At 37.5% G+C, this 18091-nt stretch overlaps 1 protein-coding gene across 4 annotated transcripts in view; it reads right to left on the bottom strand.

Moving 5' to 3' along the window:
- The window catches only part of LOC137645615 (6-phosphofructo-2-kinase/fructose-2,6-bisphosphatase-like), a 57616-nt gene that overhangs the window by 11973 nt on the left and 27552 nt on the right, over positions 1-18091 (bottom strand). For 3 of the 4 annotated variants that reach the window (XM_068378418.1, XM_068378420.1, XM_068378421.1), the window contains exons 7-12: positions 10961-11064; positions 10628-10747; positions 6771-6869; positions 5524-5606; positions 5136-5287; positions 3382-3402 (exon numbers count right to left, since the gene is read on the bottom strand). In XM_068378418.1, coding sequence (XP_068234519.1) covers positions 3382-3402; positions 5136-5287; positions 5524-5606; positions 6771-6869; positions 10628-10747; positions 10961-11064 — 579 coding nt within the window. The remainder of the gene's footprint in view (positions 1-3381; positions 3403-5135; positions 5288-5523; positions 5607-6770; positions 6870-10627; positions 10748-10960; positions 11065-18091) is intronic. The other variant, XM_068378419.1, reaches the window with a different exon arrangement.

Here is an 18091-nt window from a genome sequence, read left to right as displayed (position 1 = left end):
TATTGCAATGATGCAGTGATTAGGTGAAATACAACTGGAACAAATATTGTAAACAAAGAAGTATCAATCAACACAGCATTTAAACCTTACCTCTTTTTGCAACTGCTGTTTTCATTTTTATGGGATAAAAAGAACAGCTAAAATACAAGGCATACTTATCTATAAATATATAATACTTTAGTATTAAATTTCATGCATGACCACTATCATAAAAATACATGTGTAAATCTGGATATTTAAAATTACAATTACCGTAAATGATTTACTATTTAACAAATGCCTGAAAAATAACTTCATACCAAATAGGTTGCTCATAATAAAAAGTAAAAAAATCTATTTAGTTAGAATTTTTATGATAAAAAGTCACCTAAATATTTCTGGGTTGTTATGAATAGCAATATTTTCAAGATGTGAATAACATGAATAACTTAATTAGTTGAACTCATGATAAAAATATAATTTCTAGAAATAATGCATAGAAAAGCATGTCAAAACTATTAGGTAAATGATTGTGCCTTATGACAATTATCAAAAAGAAGTACAATAACTCTTTAACAACCTTATGGAATTTATTATTATTGTTAAATGGGAAGAGATTAAGCAGCACAAGTTAAGTTTGACTCTTTCAGAGCTGACCCGATTAAATTCAGGAGGTAAATCCTTATAGAATGACTATATATTTCACCAGTAAGAGCATCTCTTCTAGATTGCAATAAAGGCAAATATATGAATGATGGGTTTCTGAGGAACCATTCAGCAAAGGATCTTTTAGTTTAACTGGAAAACTATACATCTATGTACAAGAAAAATCTCTAGACATGAACTAAAAACAGTCTTGAAGATGACTTGAATCCTGCCCTTGTTGAAGATCCCTTAAATACACAACCATTCCCTGTCTTAGTAACATCACCCGACAATTTAGCTCCCTTAGTCAACAAAGAACTGATTGCTACTAAGACCCACTCCTATCTTATTGCCAAGTCAAGTGAAGAAAACATTCCTTGCTATCAATCCTTGCTAGAATGAAAACACCTGGTAGGACAAAGGCACATAAACAGACAAACAAAGAACAGTCATGGCTACAATAACATAATATGTTCAAGTGTGAAGAAATGATAGATGGCATATACACCTCATTGCATCTGAAAGACCATGGCCACTTGGGGTCCATTGCCATTAATAAGTTGGCATTTTTACTCAAAAATTATCCTAGCAAAGGTCATTGCTATCATAGGAATGATGGCCCAAAGACCCAGCATGATTTCTATCAAGAGTGTCAGATGCTTCACTGATTCCAAACAAAGATAAGAATTGTTTTCCTTTGTTGGATGTGTCTCTTAAGACACTGAAGATGATAAATCACTGTAGGATGAATGAATGAATATAAAATTTAGGCCTCAAGCTAAGCACAAAAGTAACCTTTGGACAACTTCTCAACTAGTGAATGCCTCCAGAAAGCTACAGATAGAAATATTCTTCCTCCTGGTCGAGGTCCTCCACGGAATAGTCACTCTCCCTACAAGACCCCTGAATACTATTATATATGCTGTCCTCCCGGGAACCCTACCAACTTGAAGTTCTATGCTTTAATACAAGCAAAACTTTTTTAAAAAGATACCTGTGTAATACCCCAAACCTTATAATCTGAACAAACAGTTTGGACACTGGTATTACATCTATGCAGCAATCACGGTCCCAAAGTTAAAATTCTTGTAAAAGACTAAGTCACTCTCAGAACAATCTCAGACTTTGTGTCTCTCCATGGCAAGATCAATAATCTTTCCTACTGCTGTAGCCTACATTATCTCTTAAAAAAGGTGTTCCCTCAAGCAGGAAACAGCTATCAACTGAAGTTACTGTCACAGCAAGGGTTTGAATGCTACACACAGGGCTGGCAAGGGAGTGTGTCATGTACCTAGCTGCTCAAATGCATTCTCACCGAATGTACTTTTATAATGGGAGAAACTAATCATGTATATAGTATTCCATTTTTTTCCATGGGTTATTACATTTAGAGATACATCACACCCTGCAGTTAGCAAAAGCCTTAGATTAACAGGGAAGCCAGGATAACGGGGGGACATAAATTGCCACCAAAGTGAAATGTTTTTACTTACTTATGCTGTATAGTGATATGTAATAAATTTATGTAAATAATAGTGTTGTACCATAAATAAATATACATACAGTACAGAACATTATAATATCAATATGCTCTCTCTTATCAGTCTACATAAAATGTTTAAAAATGTTTATACTTTCTCAAAATGAAGTTCTTTAAAACATAAGATAGCTTTGTTATCCATCAGATATGCCCAATTTTCCAAAATTTCATTCAAATCTTTTCATAAAAGCATAAGACATCTCTAGTGCAGCAGTCATTAGAATTCAGGGTAGAGGATGCTCAGATGAATATGAGCACTAAAACTCACAGCATGAAGAGACTCATTAAAAACATAAAATGACTTGGTGAAAACCATTACCCATAAACACAATTATAGCAAGACTAAGTACTTGATGTATATTTCTACAAGTGTTTTTTAGCTCTCTCAACACAAGACATACCATATATTTTTACGTATCCTTTTATATTACAAAAGGCCTCATAAAATATACTGTAATAATTCAGTAACAATAATCATGCATGTATGTGTGAGCATATGTGGGGAGTTACCTTAGATTACAAGAGGAAGTGTGGTATGTGAATTACCTTTAATTACAGGAGATTATGTAGGATGTGAGTTAACTTTTATTACAGGAGGATGTGAGTTACCTTTTATTACAGGGGGATGTGTAGGATGTGAGTCACCTTTGATTACAGAAGGATGTGTGGGAGGGAAGTTATCTTTGATTACAAGATGATGTGTAGGATGTGAGTTACCTTTGATTACAGGAGGTTGTGTGGGAGGGGCTATCTTTGATTACATGATGTGTGGGAGAGAAGTTACCTTTAATTGAGGGAGAGTGAGTGGTAAACTTCTGTCTCTTTCTCTCTCGAGAAGCCTTTTCAGGGCCAACTTATATTTTTCACCAGCAGTTGATCCCTTGGATAAGTGAATAATGGTTAAAGGATTTCACCATCTTCCCCTCTTTAATTGTTTTTTCATGGATAAGTTAAGTTGCAGATGCCAAATGATTGTGTGAAGAAGGCCAACTATACACATATCAAAAGCCACAGCTAAAACTACCATTTTCCCTAAATAAAAGAACTTAATATTAAGAGTAAGTAATGAAAGTTACTTATGTGTATCTAAAGATTAAATAGAAAAAATGGGCAGCATGGTAAGAAGAAAGGAAATTAACAAAATGCAATGTACAGTAAGAGAAAGATAAGTGTAAATGGACAGAAAAGAAACACTGCCAAGCATTCTAAGAACTAACCTTTGTGTGCTGGTAATATCACTGAAAAGGGAAAAGGTAAAAGTACTTATATCAAAGAAAAGTGGGAGTGGCCTTAAAACTTCAATAGAACCAATAAATCAAAGACCTATTTCCCTATAGGATGAGATTGTGAGGGTATTCAAAAAAGGTAAGAAAATTCTTTTGTAAATCTAAACGACACCTAGTCATCGACTTAGACCATTGAAAAACTAACTATATATAGTATATGCACCAAATCTATTTTTCTTTCATATTTTTTACTGTAATGATAATAAACAGAAGGTTCTCAACTTACAAACATTTGGAAGAACAAACATCCAACTGAAATCATAAATGTTAGATATTGTATCAAATGTTCATACACTGTAGAAAGATAAAGAACTATTGTAATATAACAATACCATATAATTCAATAAAGTAAGCAAAATAACATTTGCTATAACCTGATACTTATTACATATAAAACAGGACTATTTATTGACTTTTATAGATGGAAATTGTAAGCATGCGAGTCAAGTAAATGGTTTGGGCATGCTCTTCATACTCCCCAAGAGGGATCAGTTCACCAAACATTTAAATGGACTCCACAAGGCACTCGAAAGAGTTGGAAGACCCAGGCTTACATGGCTGAGGACTGTGAAGCATGAAGTGGGAGATGATGAATGGAGAAGTATTGAATTAAAATCTCTAAAGATAGAGACGACTGGCGAAATGTAACCAAGGCCCTTAGCGTCAATAGGCGTAGGAAGAGATGGCGATGAAGATTAATCACAATATACTGTAATACAGTATTAATGAGCTGTAAAGAATTCTTTTAGGGTGCCATGGTAATTTAGAAAGAAGATCAGTTATCCAGAACCATGGGATATTCATGAGTTTACTGTATGCGCTGTTTTAGCCATCAATAATACAAATTCATCTGCTCTATACATCGGAAGTTATTTTAATCAACCAAGCATATTCATTCATCTTTATAAAATTTAGTTTATGGAAAAGGCTTTTACCTTGTGTATCTGCTTAGTACAGACATTCAGTAATTACAATGTAGTAGAAGTTAGAGAAACTACAGATACATAGTTTTGGGTTGTGTTAAGTCTAGTTTTCTTGTTACTGTACATCTTACTGAATATGTAAGGTTCAATTCACTTGAGGTTTTTCTTACACATGGGTTTTCCATTTGACATAGAGGAAATAATGTTATTTGGTGTTTAGCATAATACATGCAGTTATATTGCATGATCAAGTCTTGACTGCTTATAAAATCATAAATTTTTTGGTTATCTAGATATTTTTTACTTATACCCAAGTTTCTTTTTTAACTAATTAGAACAAAGGTTAAGTTTTCATGTAACGTGCAGAAAAAAGATACGGTACAGTATGACAGTTTGCTTACTTGGACATGTGAATGCGTTCACTCTCCCTCTTTTCCACACATAAAACAAAACTATTTAATACTTCCTTAAAACGAGTAGCAATCAAACAAGGTATAAAAAAAATATAATATTCTGCTTATATCCATTTTTAAGTAGGCTAGTCTTAGAACATGTCATTAAAAAAAAAAAAAATAAATAAAATAAACAAATAAATAAATAATAATAATAATGTCACTTACAACTAGTTGGTCAGAACCTATCGAGGTCGTAAGTCGACTAGGCCTATCTGTATGTAATTAATCCTAAAAACATAAGGAATTGACAGAAATATAACTGCATTATTAAATTCTCACGGTTAAAATTTGAAGCCATTTAACTTACCAGAACTTTTATCCAGAAAATATGCTAACAAACAACGTATGACCGCCTGATGAGCAATGAGGAGAACATTTCCCTGACGTTCAAGTTCCATTATAACAGGTTCCAGCCTTGCAACTAAATCTTCATAACTCTCTCCCCGTGGATAACGGTAACTGAGGAAAAACAATCACATGAATGGTAGCTTTAAAATCATTAGAAAAATATAAATATATTTTAAATTCTTTCAGAACTGTATACAGTACCATTAAACTAAGTTCCAAAAACACAAATTTTTGCTTTTTTCCTAATTCCAGTTCATCTAATATGAATTTAAGCTGAGGAAAAGATTCAATAGAATTATCTTGCCTCAATTATTATTACAAATACATCTGCAAAAATTATACTGTACCTAAATTTATTCTGATCACGGGAAGCAAAATCCTGCGGGTACTTTTCTTTAATCTCGGCATACGTCATTTCCTCACAAATACCCTGGAAAAAAAAAAAAACCATGAAACCTCTTAAAATTTGCCCTTTCTTCCAAGTAATATAAAATAGTAATTTGAACAATGCTACTAGTTTTATTATATACAGCATAAGAAAAAATTTAAGACAAAAATTGCCTTTCCACTACACAACCACTGTAAATGAGTAAAAGTACTATACACTTTCTTAAACTGCTGAAGATGGTCCACTTTTAAATCACGAAAAAAAAAATTTATATATATATATATATATATATATATATATATATATATACATATATATATATATATATATATATATATATATATATATATATATATATATATATATATATATATATAAATGTAAAATCTAACCAAAACTGAAATCATAAATAAAGTGGCCACCAAAACCAGCAAAGTACAGTACTAACAGCCTATTCACATAATTCATAAAATAAATATACAAATTACAAGATGCAAAAATGTTAGCTAAAATATAAAATGTAAACAAAAAATTGAGTTAATATGGTTCTAAAAGGACAAAATCAATATAGACACAAAATTAATATCCAAAGATAATCAACATTGTGACATCAGAAATTATATGCTTAAGATGTCGGCTATGAGGGATGCTCGATTAACAACAAATTTGCTTACCGAAGGGATTGTAAGAACGTAACTGTCATTTAACGGGGAGTCACTGTATATATAATAAAGCAATGAGTAATGAGAGTAACATGAGAATCTTCTGTTGTAAATATAAACAGGAATAACAAAATTCCTTTACATAAACTTCTAATAACCATAGAATGAGGTTGATTTGTTACATAGGAAATTTCATTTATTCACAAAGGGTTTGTTTCACTTTTTCTTAAATAGAAAAACACTAAGAATAAAGTATTAGAGAAAAAATGTAACAAAATAAAATTAAAGTATTAAATAAAAAACTATAATCAGTCTCATATTTTGTTTCAAGTAAAAGTCAAAGACCCATAAACCACTCTTTATCTCACTGTGACCAGTGCGGGGTTAAAGGGGGCTATCAGGGTCATTTTTGTCTTTTCTGCTGACTAAATATTTGTTGGGCCCTGCCTTACCATCACGAAAGGAGGAAAAGAATAAAAATCTAGCTTGATTCAAACTTGTTTAAAAGAACTTATGACTTACAATAAAGGTTTAGAACACTTACAGCGTCTATTTCATTGAGTGCTTTCCATCTTTCTTGAGGTGCATCAATACCTTCTGCAGTTTGTATAGTTCGCTTCATCCAAGAAGTCCATACTCGGAGCTAAAAATAAAGTCGAATAGTAATACCACTATAATAACTATCAGCATTATAATCAAAGTCGATGTTAAAACCATTATAAATCAGAACTTACTTTCAGACCAGTGAGTCACATGAATCAATTCCCATAGGGTTTTCTAAAACGAAGCGTCCATATTATATACATTCTAAATTCACACTTGTACTTTACAAGACTATAATTAATAAATATTCATTTGAAAACATTCAATATGCATTTGGAAATTTGGTTCTATCAATGTTCTATGTAAATAAGAAACTTGTTTTTCTGAGTTGAAAACTCTTCCAGACAATAAGAAATTAATCAAACATCAAGGTAGATATTTGAGCACCTTGGAAAAGATAATAGATTTTGTAGCAAATTCCAGTAGTTTAACTTAATGCAGTTCTCATTAATGTATTTTCTTCATTCAGATAAAATCTCCTATACAAGTAACTATCAGCAAAGCATTGGAGCACCTTCATAAGTTTCATAGGGATCACCAGAGGTGAGAGGCTAAAGCAAGAGGGGAGGTATAATTTGGAGAGAAACTTTAATTGAATAGGATTGTTCAGCAAAGTAAAAAGTGACCTACATAATGGAAAAAAATGTCAGAAAGAAATGCATCAGGGGCTGAAGGGATGCTCCAAAGACCTTCAAGTACCTAATACAGTAGGGTCCCGAATTATGCGAGAATTTGGTCGATTAATGACCTCGTGTAAATGGAAAATCGCGAATTTCGAAACACACAACTAACAGAAATAATTCCATTGCGGCCATGGCAACCAGCAATTTGCCTATTCAAATGTGTTTACTACCCATTTCCAATACTTTCTTTGTACTATACTGTATTTCTTTATAATATCAAATTGTTTTTGTAAATAAATAAAACATTTAATATACTTTAAAGTTCTAATAACTTGAAAAATGGTTAAAATTACAACCAGGATAGGTGTAAACACCATATATTTCCCGTTATAACACAACCCAAAATACGGACAAATTTTAATGTTTGTCATATCTATTGTATAATACAACTGGTGAATAGCAAAACCATCACTCTATAGACTAGCTTGTTGTATGATTGAAAATCCAGAATTATCAAAATAAAGGCGATTTTATATCATGCGTTTCCTAAACACGCTAAAAAGCACAATAGAAAACGACAACCAATGTTTTTTTTACGTTTATCTCTGATCATAACGAAGAAACAGACGCATTTATACATCTGTGTTTTTGAATTGACAGCAATTTTACCAAGTATAGATTATATGTTGAATTTGTTATTACCAATGTTCTAATTATTTTTTATTAGAACTTTCAAATAAATGAAATGAATGCCATTTATGAAATGTTTTTCTTTATGATGCCGCCTGAAACGGAAACCTTCCATTTGTTTACGCTCCATCTTCGATCATAATAAACAAACGAATGCATTAAACACAAATGATCTAAGTCATAACTAATGATATTACAAACATTTAGTAAACATTATGTTATTACAAATATTTTACTTACCGTATCCATATAAATTCCTAAATTCGTAGCAAAGCTGGAAATTTTTTTTCCCTTATGCGTTTAATCCACAATAGCAAACTGCCGCTAATGACAGAGTGATAACTTACGATAATTCTAAACTGTTACGAAAGATAATTGTCCTTTCCATATCCAAAATACTTTTCCTAACTTCAGTTATAAGTCAACTTGTACCCACCTCAATTATGGATCCATATGCAAAAAAGGTAAAAGAGGAAAGTACTAGGCCTATTTTTAAAGTCACCGAACAATTAGGTTACCGCTATAACGTTCAATGTGAGAGAGAGAGAGAGAGAGAGAGAGAGAGAGAGAGAGAGAGAGAGAGAGAGAGAGAGAGAGAGAGAGAGAGAGAGAGAGAGAGAGAGGGATGGTTTAAAGTACTAAACAATAAATATGATAGGTTATAACACATTGGTGTTTATGTAATATTAACTGTATAGATGGTTTGAATAAGTTAAGAAATGGTGTAAACAATTCTTTGTTATTGTATTCGCGCGGAAGCTAGACATCAGCTGATGTGATCACAGCCAAAAGTAAAACAAAAATAAGTTAGCAATACTTGATTTTTAAAACACACCCGAAATTTAACAACATAAGTACATGTTTTATTATAGCGCAATTGACATTCAAGGAGTAAACATTTTCTGGAATAGAATGGTGTTTCCTAAAAAATAGTGGTTTGCGGACGAAATCGGTTACCGTATTTTAAGCTATGATTGAAATGGATGTATAAACGGTATAATTTTTTCGTTTTGTATTTAATTGACACTTCAAGAAAACCGATTTTGGTTTCTTCATCTATTTGTAAGTATTGTATAACGAGAGAGAGAGAGAGAGAGAGAGGGAGAGAGAGAGAGAGAGAGAGAGAGAGAGAGAGAGAGAGAGATAGAGATATTATGACGCAGAAGGTTACAGACCTAGGAAAGGGGAGGATGAAGGTGGGGGGAGTGATGAGATAGGCTGGGTGGACTCGCAGGGGAGACGGTAGGAGACGGGGGAAGGGAGGATTTGGTTGCCAGTGGCTAAAAATAGATTCTGAAAGACGGTAAAGGGAAAAACGAATCCCATCGAATAAACAGAATAAGGAAAGGGAATAAGATCCAGAGGAATAATAGATATAATGGAATGAAAATGACTAGATGGTGTTAGTTGTGATAAGAATAATTTAGATATTTGAAATAAGAGTGTCTGAGGAGGTATAGAAGGAATTCGTGATAAATATAGAGGAATATCAAAGGATACAGTTAGTTTGCATTAAAGGGTTTGTTATCGTTTATCGGCAGTGAATAGCCTAAACTTCGGTAACGAGTCGTCAATATTTTGTCATATTTTAAACAGTATACATTTGATTTGCAAACATTGGTTTTGTAGAGTAGACGGTAAAATAAAAAGAGAGAGAGAGAGAGAGAGAGAGAGAGAGAGAGAGAGAGAGAGAGAGAGATTTCTGCCATCAAATCTCTCTCTCTCTCTCTCTCTCTCTCTCTCTAGATTTTATTTTACCGTCTACTCTACAAAACCAATGTTTGCGAATCAAATGTATACTGTTTAAAATATGACAAAATATTGACGACTCGCTACCGAAGTTTAGGCTATTCACTGCCGATAAACGAACCCAGTCTACTCGTGAAAACCTTGAACGCCCAGAGGGAAAAATAAGGCTTTTAAATATACTGTACTAAACAAAAATAATGCTTAAATATACCATCATTAACACTACCATTACAATTATCGTAAGGTTGGAGAAAGATAAAGATTGCCGAGAACGTAACCACATTTCTGTTTACATTTTGTCAGCTGGACTCGCACAGTTAACAGTTGATTTCATTGTTGATGTGGAATTTTATCCTTAAATAGGCTATTCATTATGAAATTATGTTAATGAAATGTAATGTTGATATTGTTTTGTAACATTTATTATAAATCACCGTATTTAGGGCTACCAATATACTTAAAAAGACAATAGATTTGATACATTTTGTAGTGCTTGACTCGCGAACTTTGAACAGCCTCGTAGATACAGAAAATTTATTTTTGAAAAATAGCGATCGCGGAAAAGGGGAATCGAGTAATTCGAACACGCTTAATTCGGGACCCTACTGTACCATCATAAATGGTGCACAATATAAGTTGTACCAGGCTAAAGGATACATTCTTTAAATCTACGTTGACCCTGCAAGGTAAAAAAATATAAAATGACAAAGCATCTGGACTTTAAAACTGCACAAACCTTGGGAATATTCTGTTCCTGGATGAAACGACTCAACGAAGTTCCATATTTTTTCCCGTTTTCACTCAGATCTGCATCTCCACCTATCCTGCCTTGTTGATTGTGCAAACTCTCTCCATGCTGCATTATATACATATAATAAAGTAACTATAAATCACATCTATTACCTTATTTTGCCATGACAAACGCTTCCAAGAGACTTTAAAGAATACAATATTATTATTCACATTGCTTCACTGTATATTTTAATGCAAAAAATATTTACTTACATAATAAATCAAGAGAGATATTATGTGTCCTTATCTATATTAACACACAAATGTAGATACATACCCTAGTGAGGTAGATTGTCCTTGGAGTAACATGAGTGTTCATTATGTAATAAACAATTCTGGCCTGAATATGACCCTCATGCTTGTGGACAACCACTTTCTGACCTATCAAATAAAAAGAATTTATTCTAATAAAATAAAAAACTGACGAGAAATACTTAGTCTGCAGAAAATAAACTAGTCATCCTTTCAAAACCCTGACTAATCTCTTTTTGTTACTTATACCTAAAACAGCTTGTGGAAAGAAGGAAAATAACTGGTATTATAGCCTACAGTGGCTCACTACGGTTAGTAATGAAGGTTCTTTGCAGCATCGCTGGCTGCATTGCTTTCTGCATTTTATGCTTTATGATATTTCAAGTTTCTTTTCCCTCGTACCATTTTTATTGGTCTCTAATAATAATCGACAAAATTAATAACAATAAATGGAATAAAAATGTTATTTTCCTTAGTAAAATAAATTTTTGAATATACTTACCCGATGATCATGTAGCTGCAACTCTGTTGCCCGACAGAAAAAACCTACGGTCGGGATACGCCAGCGATCGCTATACAGGTGGGGGTGTACAACAACAGCGCCATCTGTCGAGTAGGTACTCAGGTACTTCTTGTCAACAAGAACCAATTTTCTCCTCGGTTCACTGGGTCTCTATGGGGAGGAAGGGAGGGTCCTTAAATTCATGATCATCGGGTAAGTTTATTCAAAAATTTATTTTACTAAGGAAAATAACATTTTTCAATATTAATCTTACCCGATGATCATGTAGCTGATTCACACTCAGGGGGGTGGGTGGAGACCAGCATACATGTTAACATCAGAAGCTAAGTATCCCGTATTTCATTTTAGCAGTTATTCAAAATAACAAACATAAAATAAATAAGTACCTGGTAAGGAAGACGACTTGAACAATTACTCTGCCTTTTTAAGTACGTCTTCCTTACTGAGCCTCGCGATCCTCATAGGATGCTGAGCGACTCCTAGGAGCTGAAGTATGAAGGGTTGCAACCCATACTAAAGGTCCTCATCAAAACCTCTAATCTAGGCGCTTCTCAAGAAATGATTTTGACCACCCGCCAAATCAAGTAGGATGCGAAAGGCTTCTTAGCCTTCCGGACAACCCAAAAATATTTCAAGAGAAAGATTAAAAAGGTTCTGGAATTAGGGAATTGTAGTGGTGGAGCCCCCACCACTACTGCACTCGTTGCTACGAATGGTCCCAGAGTGTAGCAGTTCTCGTAAAGAGACTGGACATTCTTAAGATAAAAGACGCGAACACTGATTTGCTTTTCCAATAGGTTGCGTCCATTATACTTTGCAGAGATCTATTTTGTTCAAAGGCCACGGAAGTTGTGACAGCTCTAACTTCGTGTGTCCTTACCTTCAGCCAAGCTTGGTCTTCCTCATTCAGAAGGGAATGAGCTTCTCGTATTAACAGTCTGATAAAATAGGATAAAGAATTCTCTGACATAGGCAAAGATGGATTCTTAACTGAACACCATAAAGCTTCAGACGGGCTTCGTAAAGGTTTTTAAAATAGAACTTAAGAGCTCTTACAGGACATAATACTCTTTCTAGTTCATTTCCAACCATACGATAAGTTTGGAATATCGAACGATATTGGTCAAGGCCGAGAAGGCAGCTCGTGTTTGGCTAGAAAACCAAGTTGTAGAACATGTAGCCGTTTCGGATGAGAATCCGATGTTCTTGCTGAAGGCATGAATCTCATTGACTCTTTTAGCTGTGGTTAAGCATATCAGGAAAAGAGTCTTAAAGGTGAGATCTTTCAGGGAGGCTGATTGAAGTGGTTCGAACCTGTCTGACATAAGGAATCTTAGAACCACGTCTAAATTCCAACCAGGTGTAACCAAACGACGCTCCTTCGTGGTCTCAAAAGACTTAAGGAGGTCCTGTAGATCTTTATTGTTGGAAAGATCTAAGCCTCTGTGACGGAAGACTGATGCCAACATGCTTCTGTAACCCTTGATAGTGGGAGCTGAAAGAGATCGTTCTTTCCTCAGATATAAGAGGAAGTCAGCTATTTGAGTTACAGAGGTACTGGTCGAGGAAACGGAAACTGACTTGCATCAGTTTCGGAAGATTTCCCACTTCGATTGGTAGACTCTAAGGGTGGATGTTCTCCTTGCTCTAGCAATCGCTCTGGTTGCCTCCTTCGAAAAATCTCTAGTTCTCGAGAGTCTTTCGATATTCTGAAGGCAGTCAGACGAAGAGCATGGAGGCCTTGGAGTACCTTCTTTACGCGTGGCAGACGTAGCAGGTCCACCCTTAGGGGAAGTGTTCTGGGAACGTCTACTAGCCATCGAAGTACCTCGGTGAGTTATTCTCTAGCGGGCCAGAGGAAAGCAACTAGCGTCAACTTTGTCCCCTCGTGAGAGGCGAACTTCTGCAGTACCTTGTTGACAATCTAGAACGGAGGGAATGCATATAGATCTAGATGTGACCAATCTAGTAGAAAGGCATCTATATGAACTACTGCTGGGTCCGGGATAGGAGAGCAAAGTATTGGGAGCCTCTAGGTCATCGAGGTTGCGAAGAGATCTATGGTTGGCTGGCCCCAGGTGGCCCAAAGTCTCTTGCATACATCCTTGTGGAGGGTCCAATATGTTGGAATTATTTGTCCCTTCCTACTGAGACAATCTGCTATGACATTCAAGTTGCCTTGGATGAACCTCGTTACTAGTGAAAAGTCTAGACCTGTTGAACAGGAGAAGAGGTCTCTTGCGAACTCGTACCATGTCAGAGAGTAGGTCCCTCCTTGCTTGGAGATGTACGTCAAAGCAAGGTGTTGACCGTGTTCACCTCCACCACTTTGCCTTGAAGGAGAGACCTGAAGCTTTTCCAGGTCAGACGTACTGCCAGAAGCTTCTTGCAGTTGAAATGCATTGTCCTTTGACTCGAGTTCCATAATCCCGAGCATTCCCTACCGCCTAATGTCGCACCCCAGCCTACGTCCGATGCGTCCGAGAAGAGAACGTGGTTGGGAGTCTGAACAGTCAGGGGAAGACCCTTTCAAAGGTTGAAAAAGTCCTTTCACCAAGTCAGACCAGACTTTATCTTTCCGGAAACCGGGATCGAGACCGCTTCTAGCGTCTAGTCCTTTTCCAGTGAAAAGCTAGATGATACAGAAGAGGACGGAGGTGTAGTCTTCCAAGTGACACAAAGAGAACCACGGATGACAGTGTCCTAACCAGACTCATCCACAGCCTGACAGGGCAGTGTTCCTTCTTCAGCATCTTCTGGATGGATAGCAGGGCTGGGGGTTGATCGTCTTGTTCAGCAATGTCCTCATCAGAGGGTTCCTCATTCGAAACTGATGAGGAAACGGCAACGGAGTGGGCAACGTCTGACTCGCTGAATCCGGTCGCACTGGTGGATGCGTGACGGAGCCGGACACAAGATCATGGTACTGCTGCACAGTCTGTGAACTGTCAACCATGGGGACGCGAGGAAGTACAGCGTCAACCCGAAACTGTGTAGACTGTCTGGGTTGTGCAGTCAACCCCCTACAGGGTTGCTGAGGTTGCCGCACTGCGTCACAACAAGTCATCTCTGCTGGTTGTTGAACGTCTTCCTAGTGACACACTGAACGTCCACAACCACCTCCAAGAGTCGCTTAACGGCAACGTGCGACTGGCAACCCACACTGGGTCGCACCGGTGGAGGAACCATCTCAACTGGCGGACGTGAGTAGGATACCTCAGCGTTAACAGGGCGTACAACCAACCGGTAGGAAGGTTGTTGGCTAGAAGGTTCTTCTCCGTAAAAAATCCTCTAACAAGGACACAAGCTTGGACTGCATGTCTTGCAACAAAGCCCATTAGGGTCTAGGGGAGCAGGTATGGCAACAGACGGGGTTAGCGACTGAAGCGGAACCATTTACCATCCCTGGAAGCCTTGTTATGCTTTAATTAAAGTCCATAGGAGGCTAAGTAGCTTAAGGCTCCTCTCCAAATGACAGAGTCCTCAAAGGAATATCAGAAGGAGGGAGAACAGCACTTTCTCATCTATAGGAACCATGTCCGAGAAAAGCTAGGTTATCTCAGTGAGGGTCTCACTGGTGCAAAAGCAGCAGACCAGAAGGCAACGTTATGTAACTGCTTGACAGTCTGTGAACTGTCAAAAACTGAACTGTCAACCACAACAGGTGCGTGAGGACATACAGCACTGGTGCATTAGTAGCAGACCAGAAGGCAACGTCAAGTAACTGTTTGACAGTCTGTGAGCTGGCAACAACCAAAGCTGTGTGGGGAAGCCTCAACTCCTGACTGACTAGTCTGCTGCGGGTGAGTGGCGGTAACCACAGTGGGTTGCGGAGGCTGACACACCGTGTCAAAACACGGCAGCTTGTGGTAGCTCACGCACGGCAACGGAGTGCTCTGTGTGTCTGTGGGAGTCAGCATACGTCTGGCAGGGCCGACTGCGCATGGGTGGAGGAGCTCTCACAACAAGAGTGTGGGAGCAGGCAGCCATGCTGGGCGCACAACCGTGGCAGGTTGTAGGCAAACGGGTGCATCGTCAACCTTCTCCGCAGTCGGAGAGTGGGAGCAGGCAACAACCAAAGCGGAGTGGTGGTGCGTGGTGGGGACTGCCGTGGGTTGCGGAAACTAACGCATCGCGTCAAAACACGGCAGCTTGACTCCACCTTCCCACTGCTGATGCGGTAGCTCACGCATGTTAACGGAGGGAGCTGCACGTCGGCTAACGTTAACATGCGTCTGGCAGGGTCGATTGCGCATCGGAGGTGGAGCTCTCCGCAGCCGGAGTGTGGGAGCAGGCAGCCTCAGCGTGAGCTGGGCGCACAACAGTGGCAGGTTGTAGGCTAACGAGAGCAGAGTCAACCTTCTCCGCACGAAACTCCTGCATAACCGCAGCTAACTGAGTCTGCATAGACTGCAGTAAAGACCACTTAGGGTCTACAAAAAACGGCAACAGACGGAGCTACTGTCCGTCGTGACTGAGGGTCAAAAACAGCTGGTGCGGCAACAGACGGAGTTACTGCCTGTTGCGGTACCACCTTGCCTCTCTTGGGAGGTGTGCAGTCGTCGGAAGACTGCAGCGAGTCCGAACTGACCCAGTGGCTACACCTAGGCCGTTGGACTTGCGCGGAAGGGACCGACTTGCACTTAAAAGCTGCAAGATTTGGTCCATGGTTTCTTACGAGAAACCTCTTCCGCAGACGAGGAATAAATGGGCTCTCTCGTCTTTGTGTGGGTGGGGCGATCTCACGTCGGCAAACGTGTGTAGATACGCCCGAAACCACGGAGGGAAAAACGTCCGTTCGTCGATCAAGGCCTGTGGAACCCATAAGTCGTTCGACATTACTTCTCCCCTGGGCTTGGGAGCTTGTAAGAGGTCCCGGACTAGGTGAACAACTGGCACGAACAGACGAACCCTCGGACGCAACACTGTAACACTTTGCGCATATCACTTTATCACTTTTGATTTTCTGTTTGCACTTATTTCACTGAAATCGAAACTTTAACTGATTTCTACCTGAAACACGCAATCCTATCCTTCATTAAAAGGTAGTAATTGCGAAAACGGTTTTACAAAGCAACAGAAAAACATAAATAAAGATAAAGAATTCAGTGGCTGGAAAAGAGACTAAACACTAGAACAAATAAACTACGTTTACAATCTCTCACCGCATAAAGCCTGGGAACAAGAATAAAACCCTAGAAACGTTTTACCTTCTTCCCCTACAGCGACTAGGGAGAAGAGTAAAAAACGAGAACAACGTTACCCGCTTGAACGAAACGTTTATTCTCCTCTCTCTCTCTCTCTCTCTCTTCTCTCTTGATTTAGCACCTGAGAGAAGAGCCCAATTATATATCGTTAAAACATGTTATTTGCTAAAGGAAAAAACTGAAAGGTTTCCCAAATAAAAAGTTCCTTTATTTAGAATTTAAACTCTTTAAGGTAAGAAAGAATGAACGAAACGCTAGAATCGGTTTACTCTTACTGCAAAGTGAAACCGTGATACACTCTCTCTCTATCGTAACGATAGAGCGCAAGTTGAACGTTCTGAACGTCAACAACTGCGGAGACTAAACACTAAACGTTAGTTCATCTTTGAAAACAGTACGAGACTATCAAAGAAATTCTTCCATAAAACATTAAAATTAAAAAAGTATTAAATTCTTTAAAGGTTAAATACGATATAACGGGCTCAATGTTAATTAACTTCGGTTCCAAGTTAGGACCGCCTACTATTAGGAAAGGTCGCATATAAACAAACATAAAAATTTATTTTTTATAAGTTTATAATAATTGAAAAGTTAACCGAAGAGGCCTAAAAAGGCGGAGAGATATAAAATAAATGGATCTATAACGTGTTAAGCAAAATTACCAAAAACCTAAACACACTTCCGTCTAAGGGAAGGGTCGGCCATTTAAAAGTGAAAGAGAGTCCATACTCTCTTCGTCACCATAATTAAATCTATCGAAAACGAATTCAAGTTTGAAATGAAGATAAAACCCCTGCATAGCGAAAGCTCAAAACTGGAATAGTGTACTTCACCAAATCGTTGTGAAAACAAATCCAGTTAGGGACGGCGTATTTAGTAGGTCCTGCCATTGGCACGACAGAGGAAAAATTGGTTCTTGTTGACAAGAAGTACCTGAGTACCTACTCGACAGATGGCGCTGTTGTTGTACACCCCCACCTGTATAGCGATCGCTGGCGTATCCCGACCGTAGGTTTTTTCTGTCGGGCAACAGAGTTGCAGCTACATGATCATCGGGTAAGATTAATATTGAAAAATAAGAGTTAAAGGGGCAACGGAAATAAACAACTAGTCTTAGATAATACATAAAACCTGGCTGGCTGGAAGGATGCCAAATTCTTGTTAGCCAAGTTTTCTTGTTGCAATGAGAGAAAAAGAGTGGAATATTAAGAAAAAAAAAATAAAATGTTTCATAAAGAAAAGACTAAATAAAAGATGTTTTGAATGTGTGATGAGGAGGGATGAGGAACAACTAGTCATGAAAACAGCAGATATGGAAGGTAAGGACAACGAAGACCTGTAGAAACACCCACAGAATTATGGAAAAGGGGATAAATGAAGACAAAGGCCTGACATTTCTGGAAAAGATGAGTGCAGGACTGAAAAT

The sequence above is a fragment of the Palaemon carinicauda genome, chromosome 8 (genome assembly GCF_036898095.1).
Source record: "Palaemon carinicauda isolate YSFRI2023 chromosome 8, ASM3689809v2, whole genome shotgun sequence".
NCBI classification, from domain to species: Eukaryota; Metazoa; Arthropoda; class Malacostraca; order Decapoda; family Palaemonidae; genus Palaemon; species Palaemon carinicauda.
The sequence above is the reverse complement of the archived record's forward strand: the minus strand, read 5'-3'. Positions and strand labels throughout refer to the sequence as shown.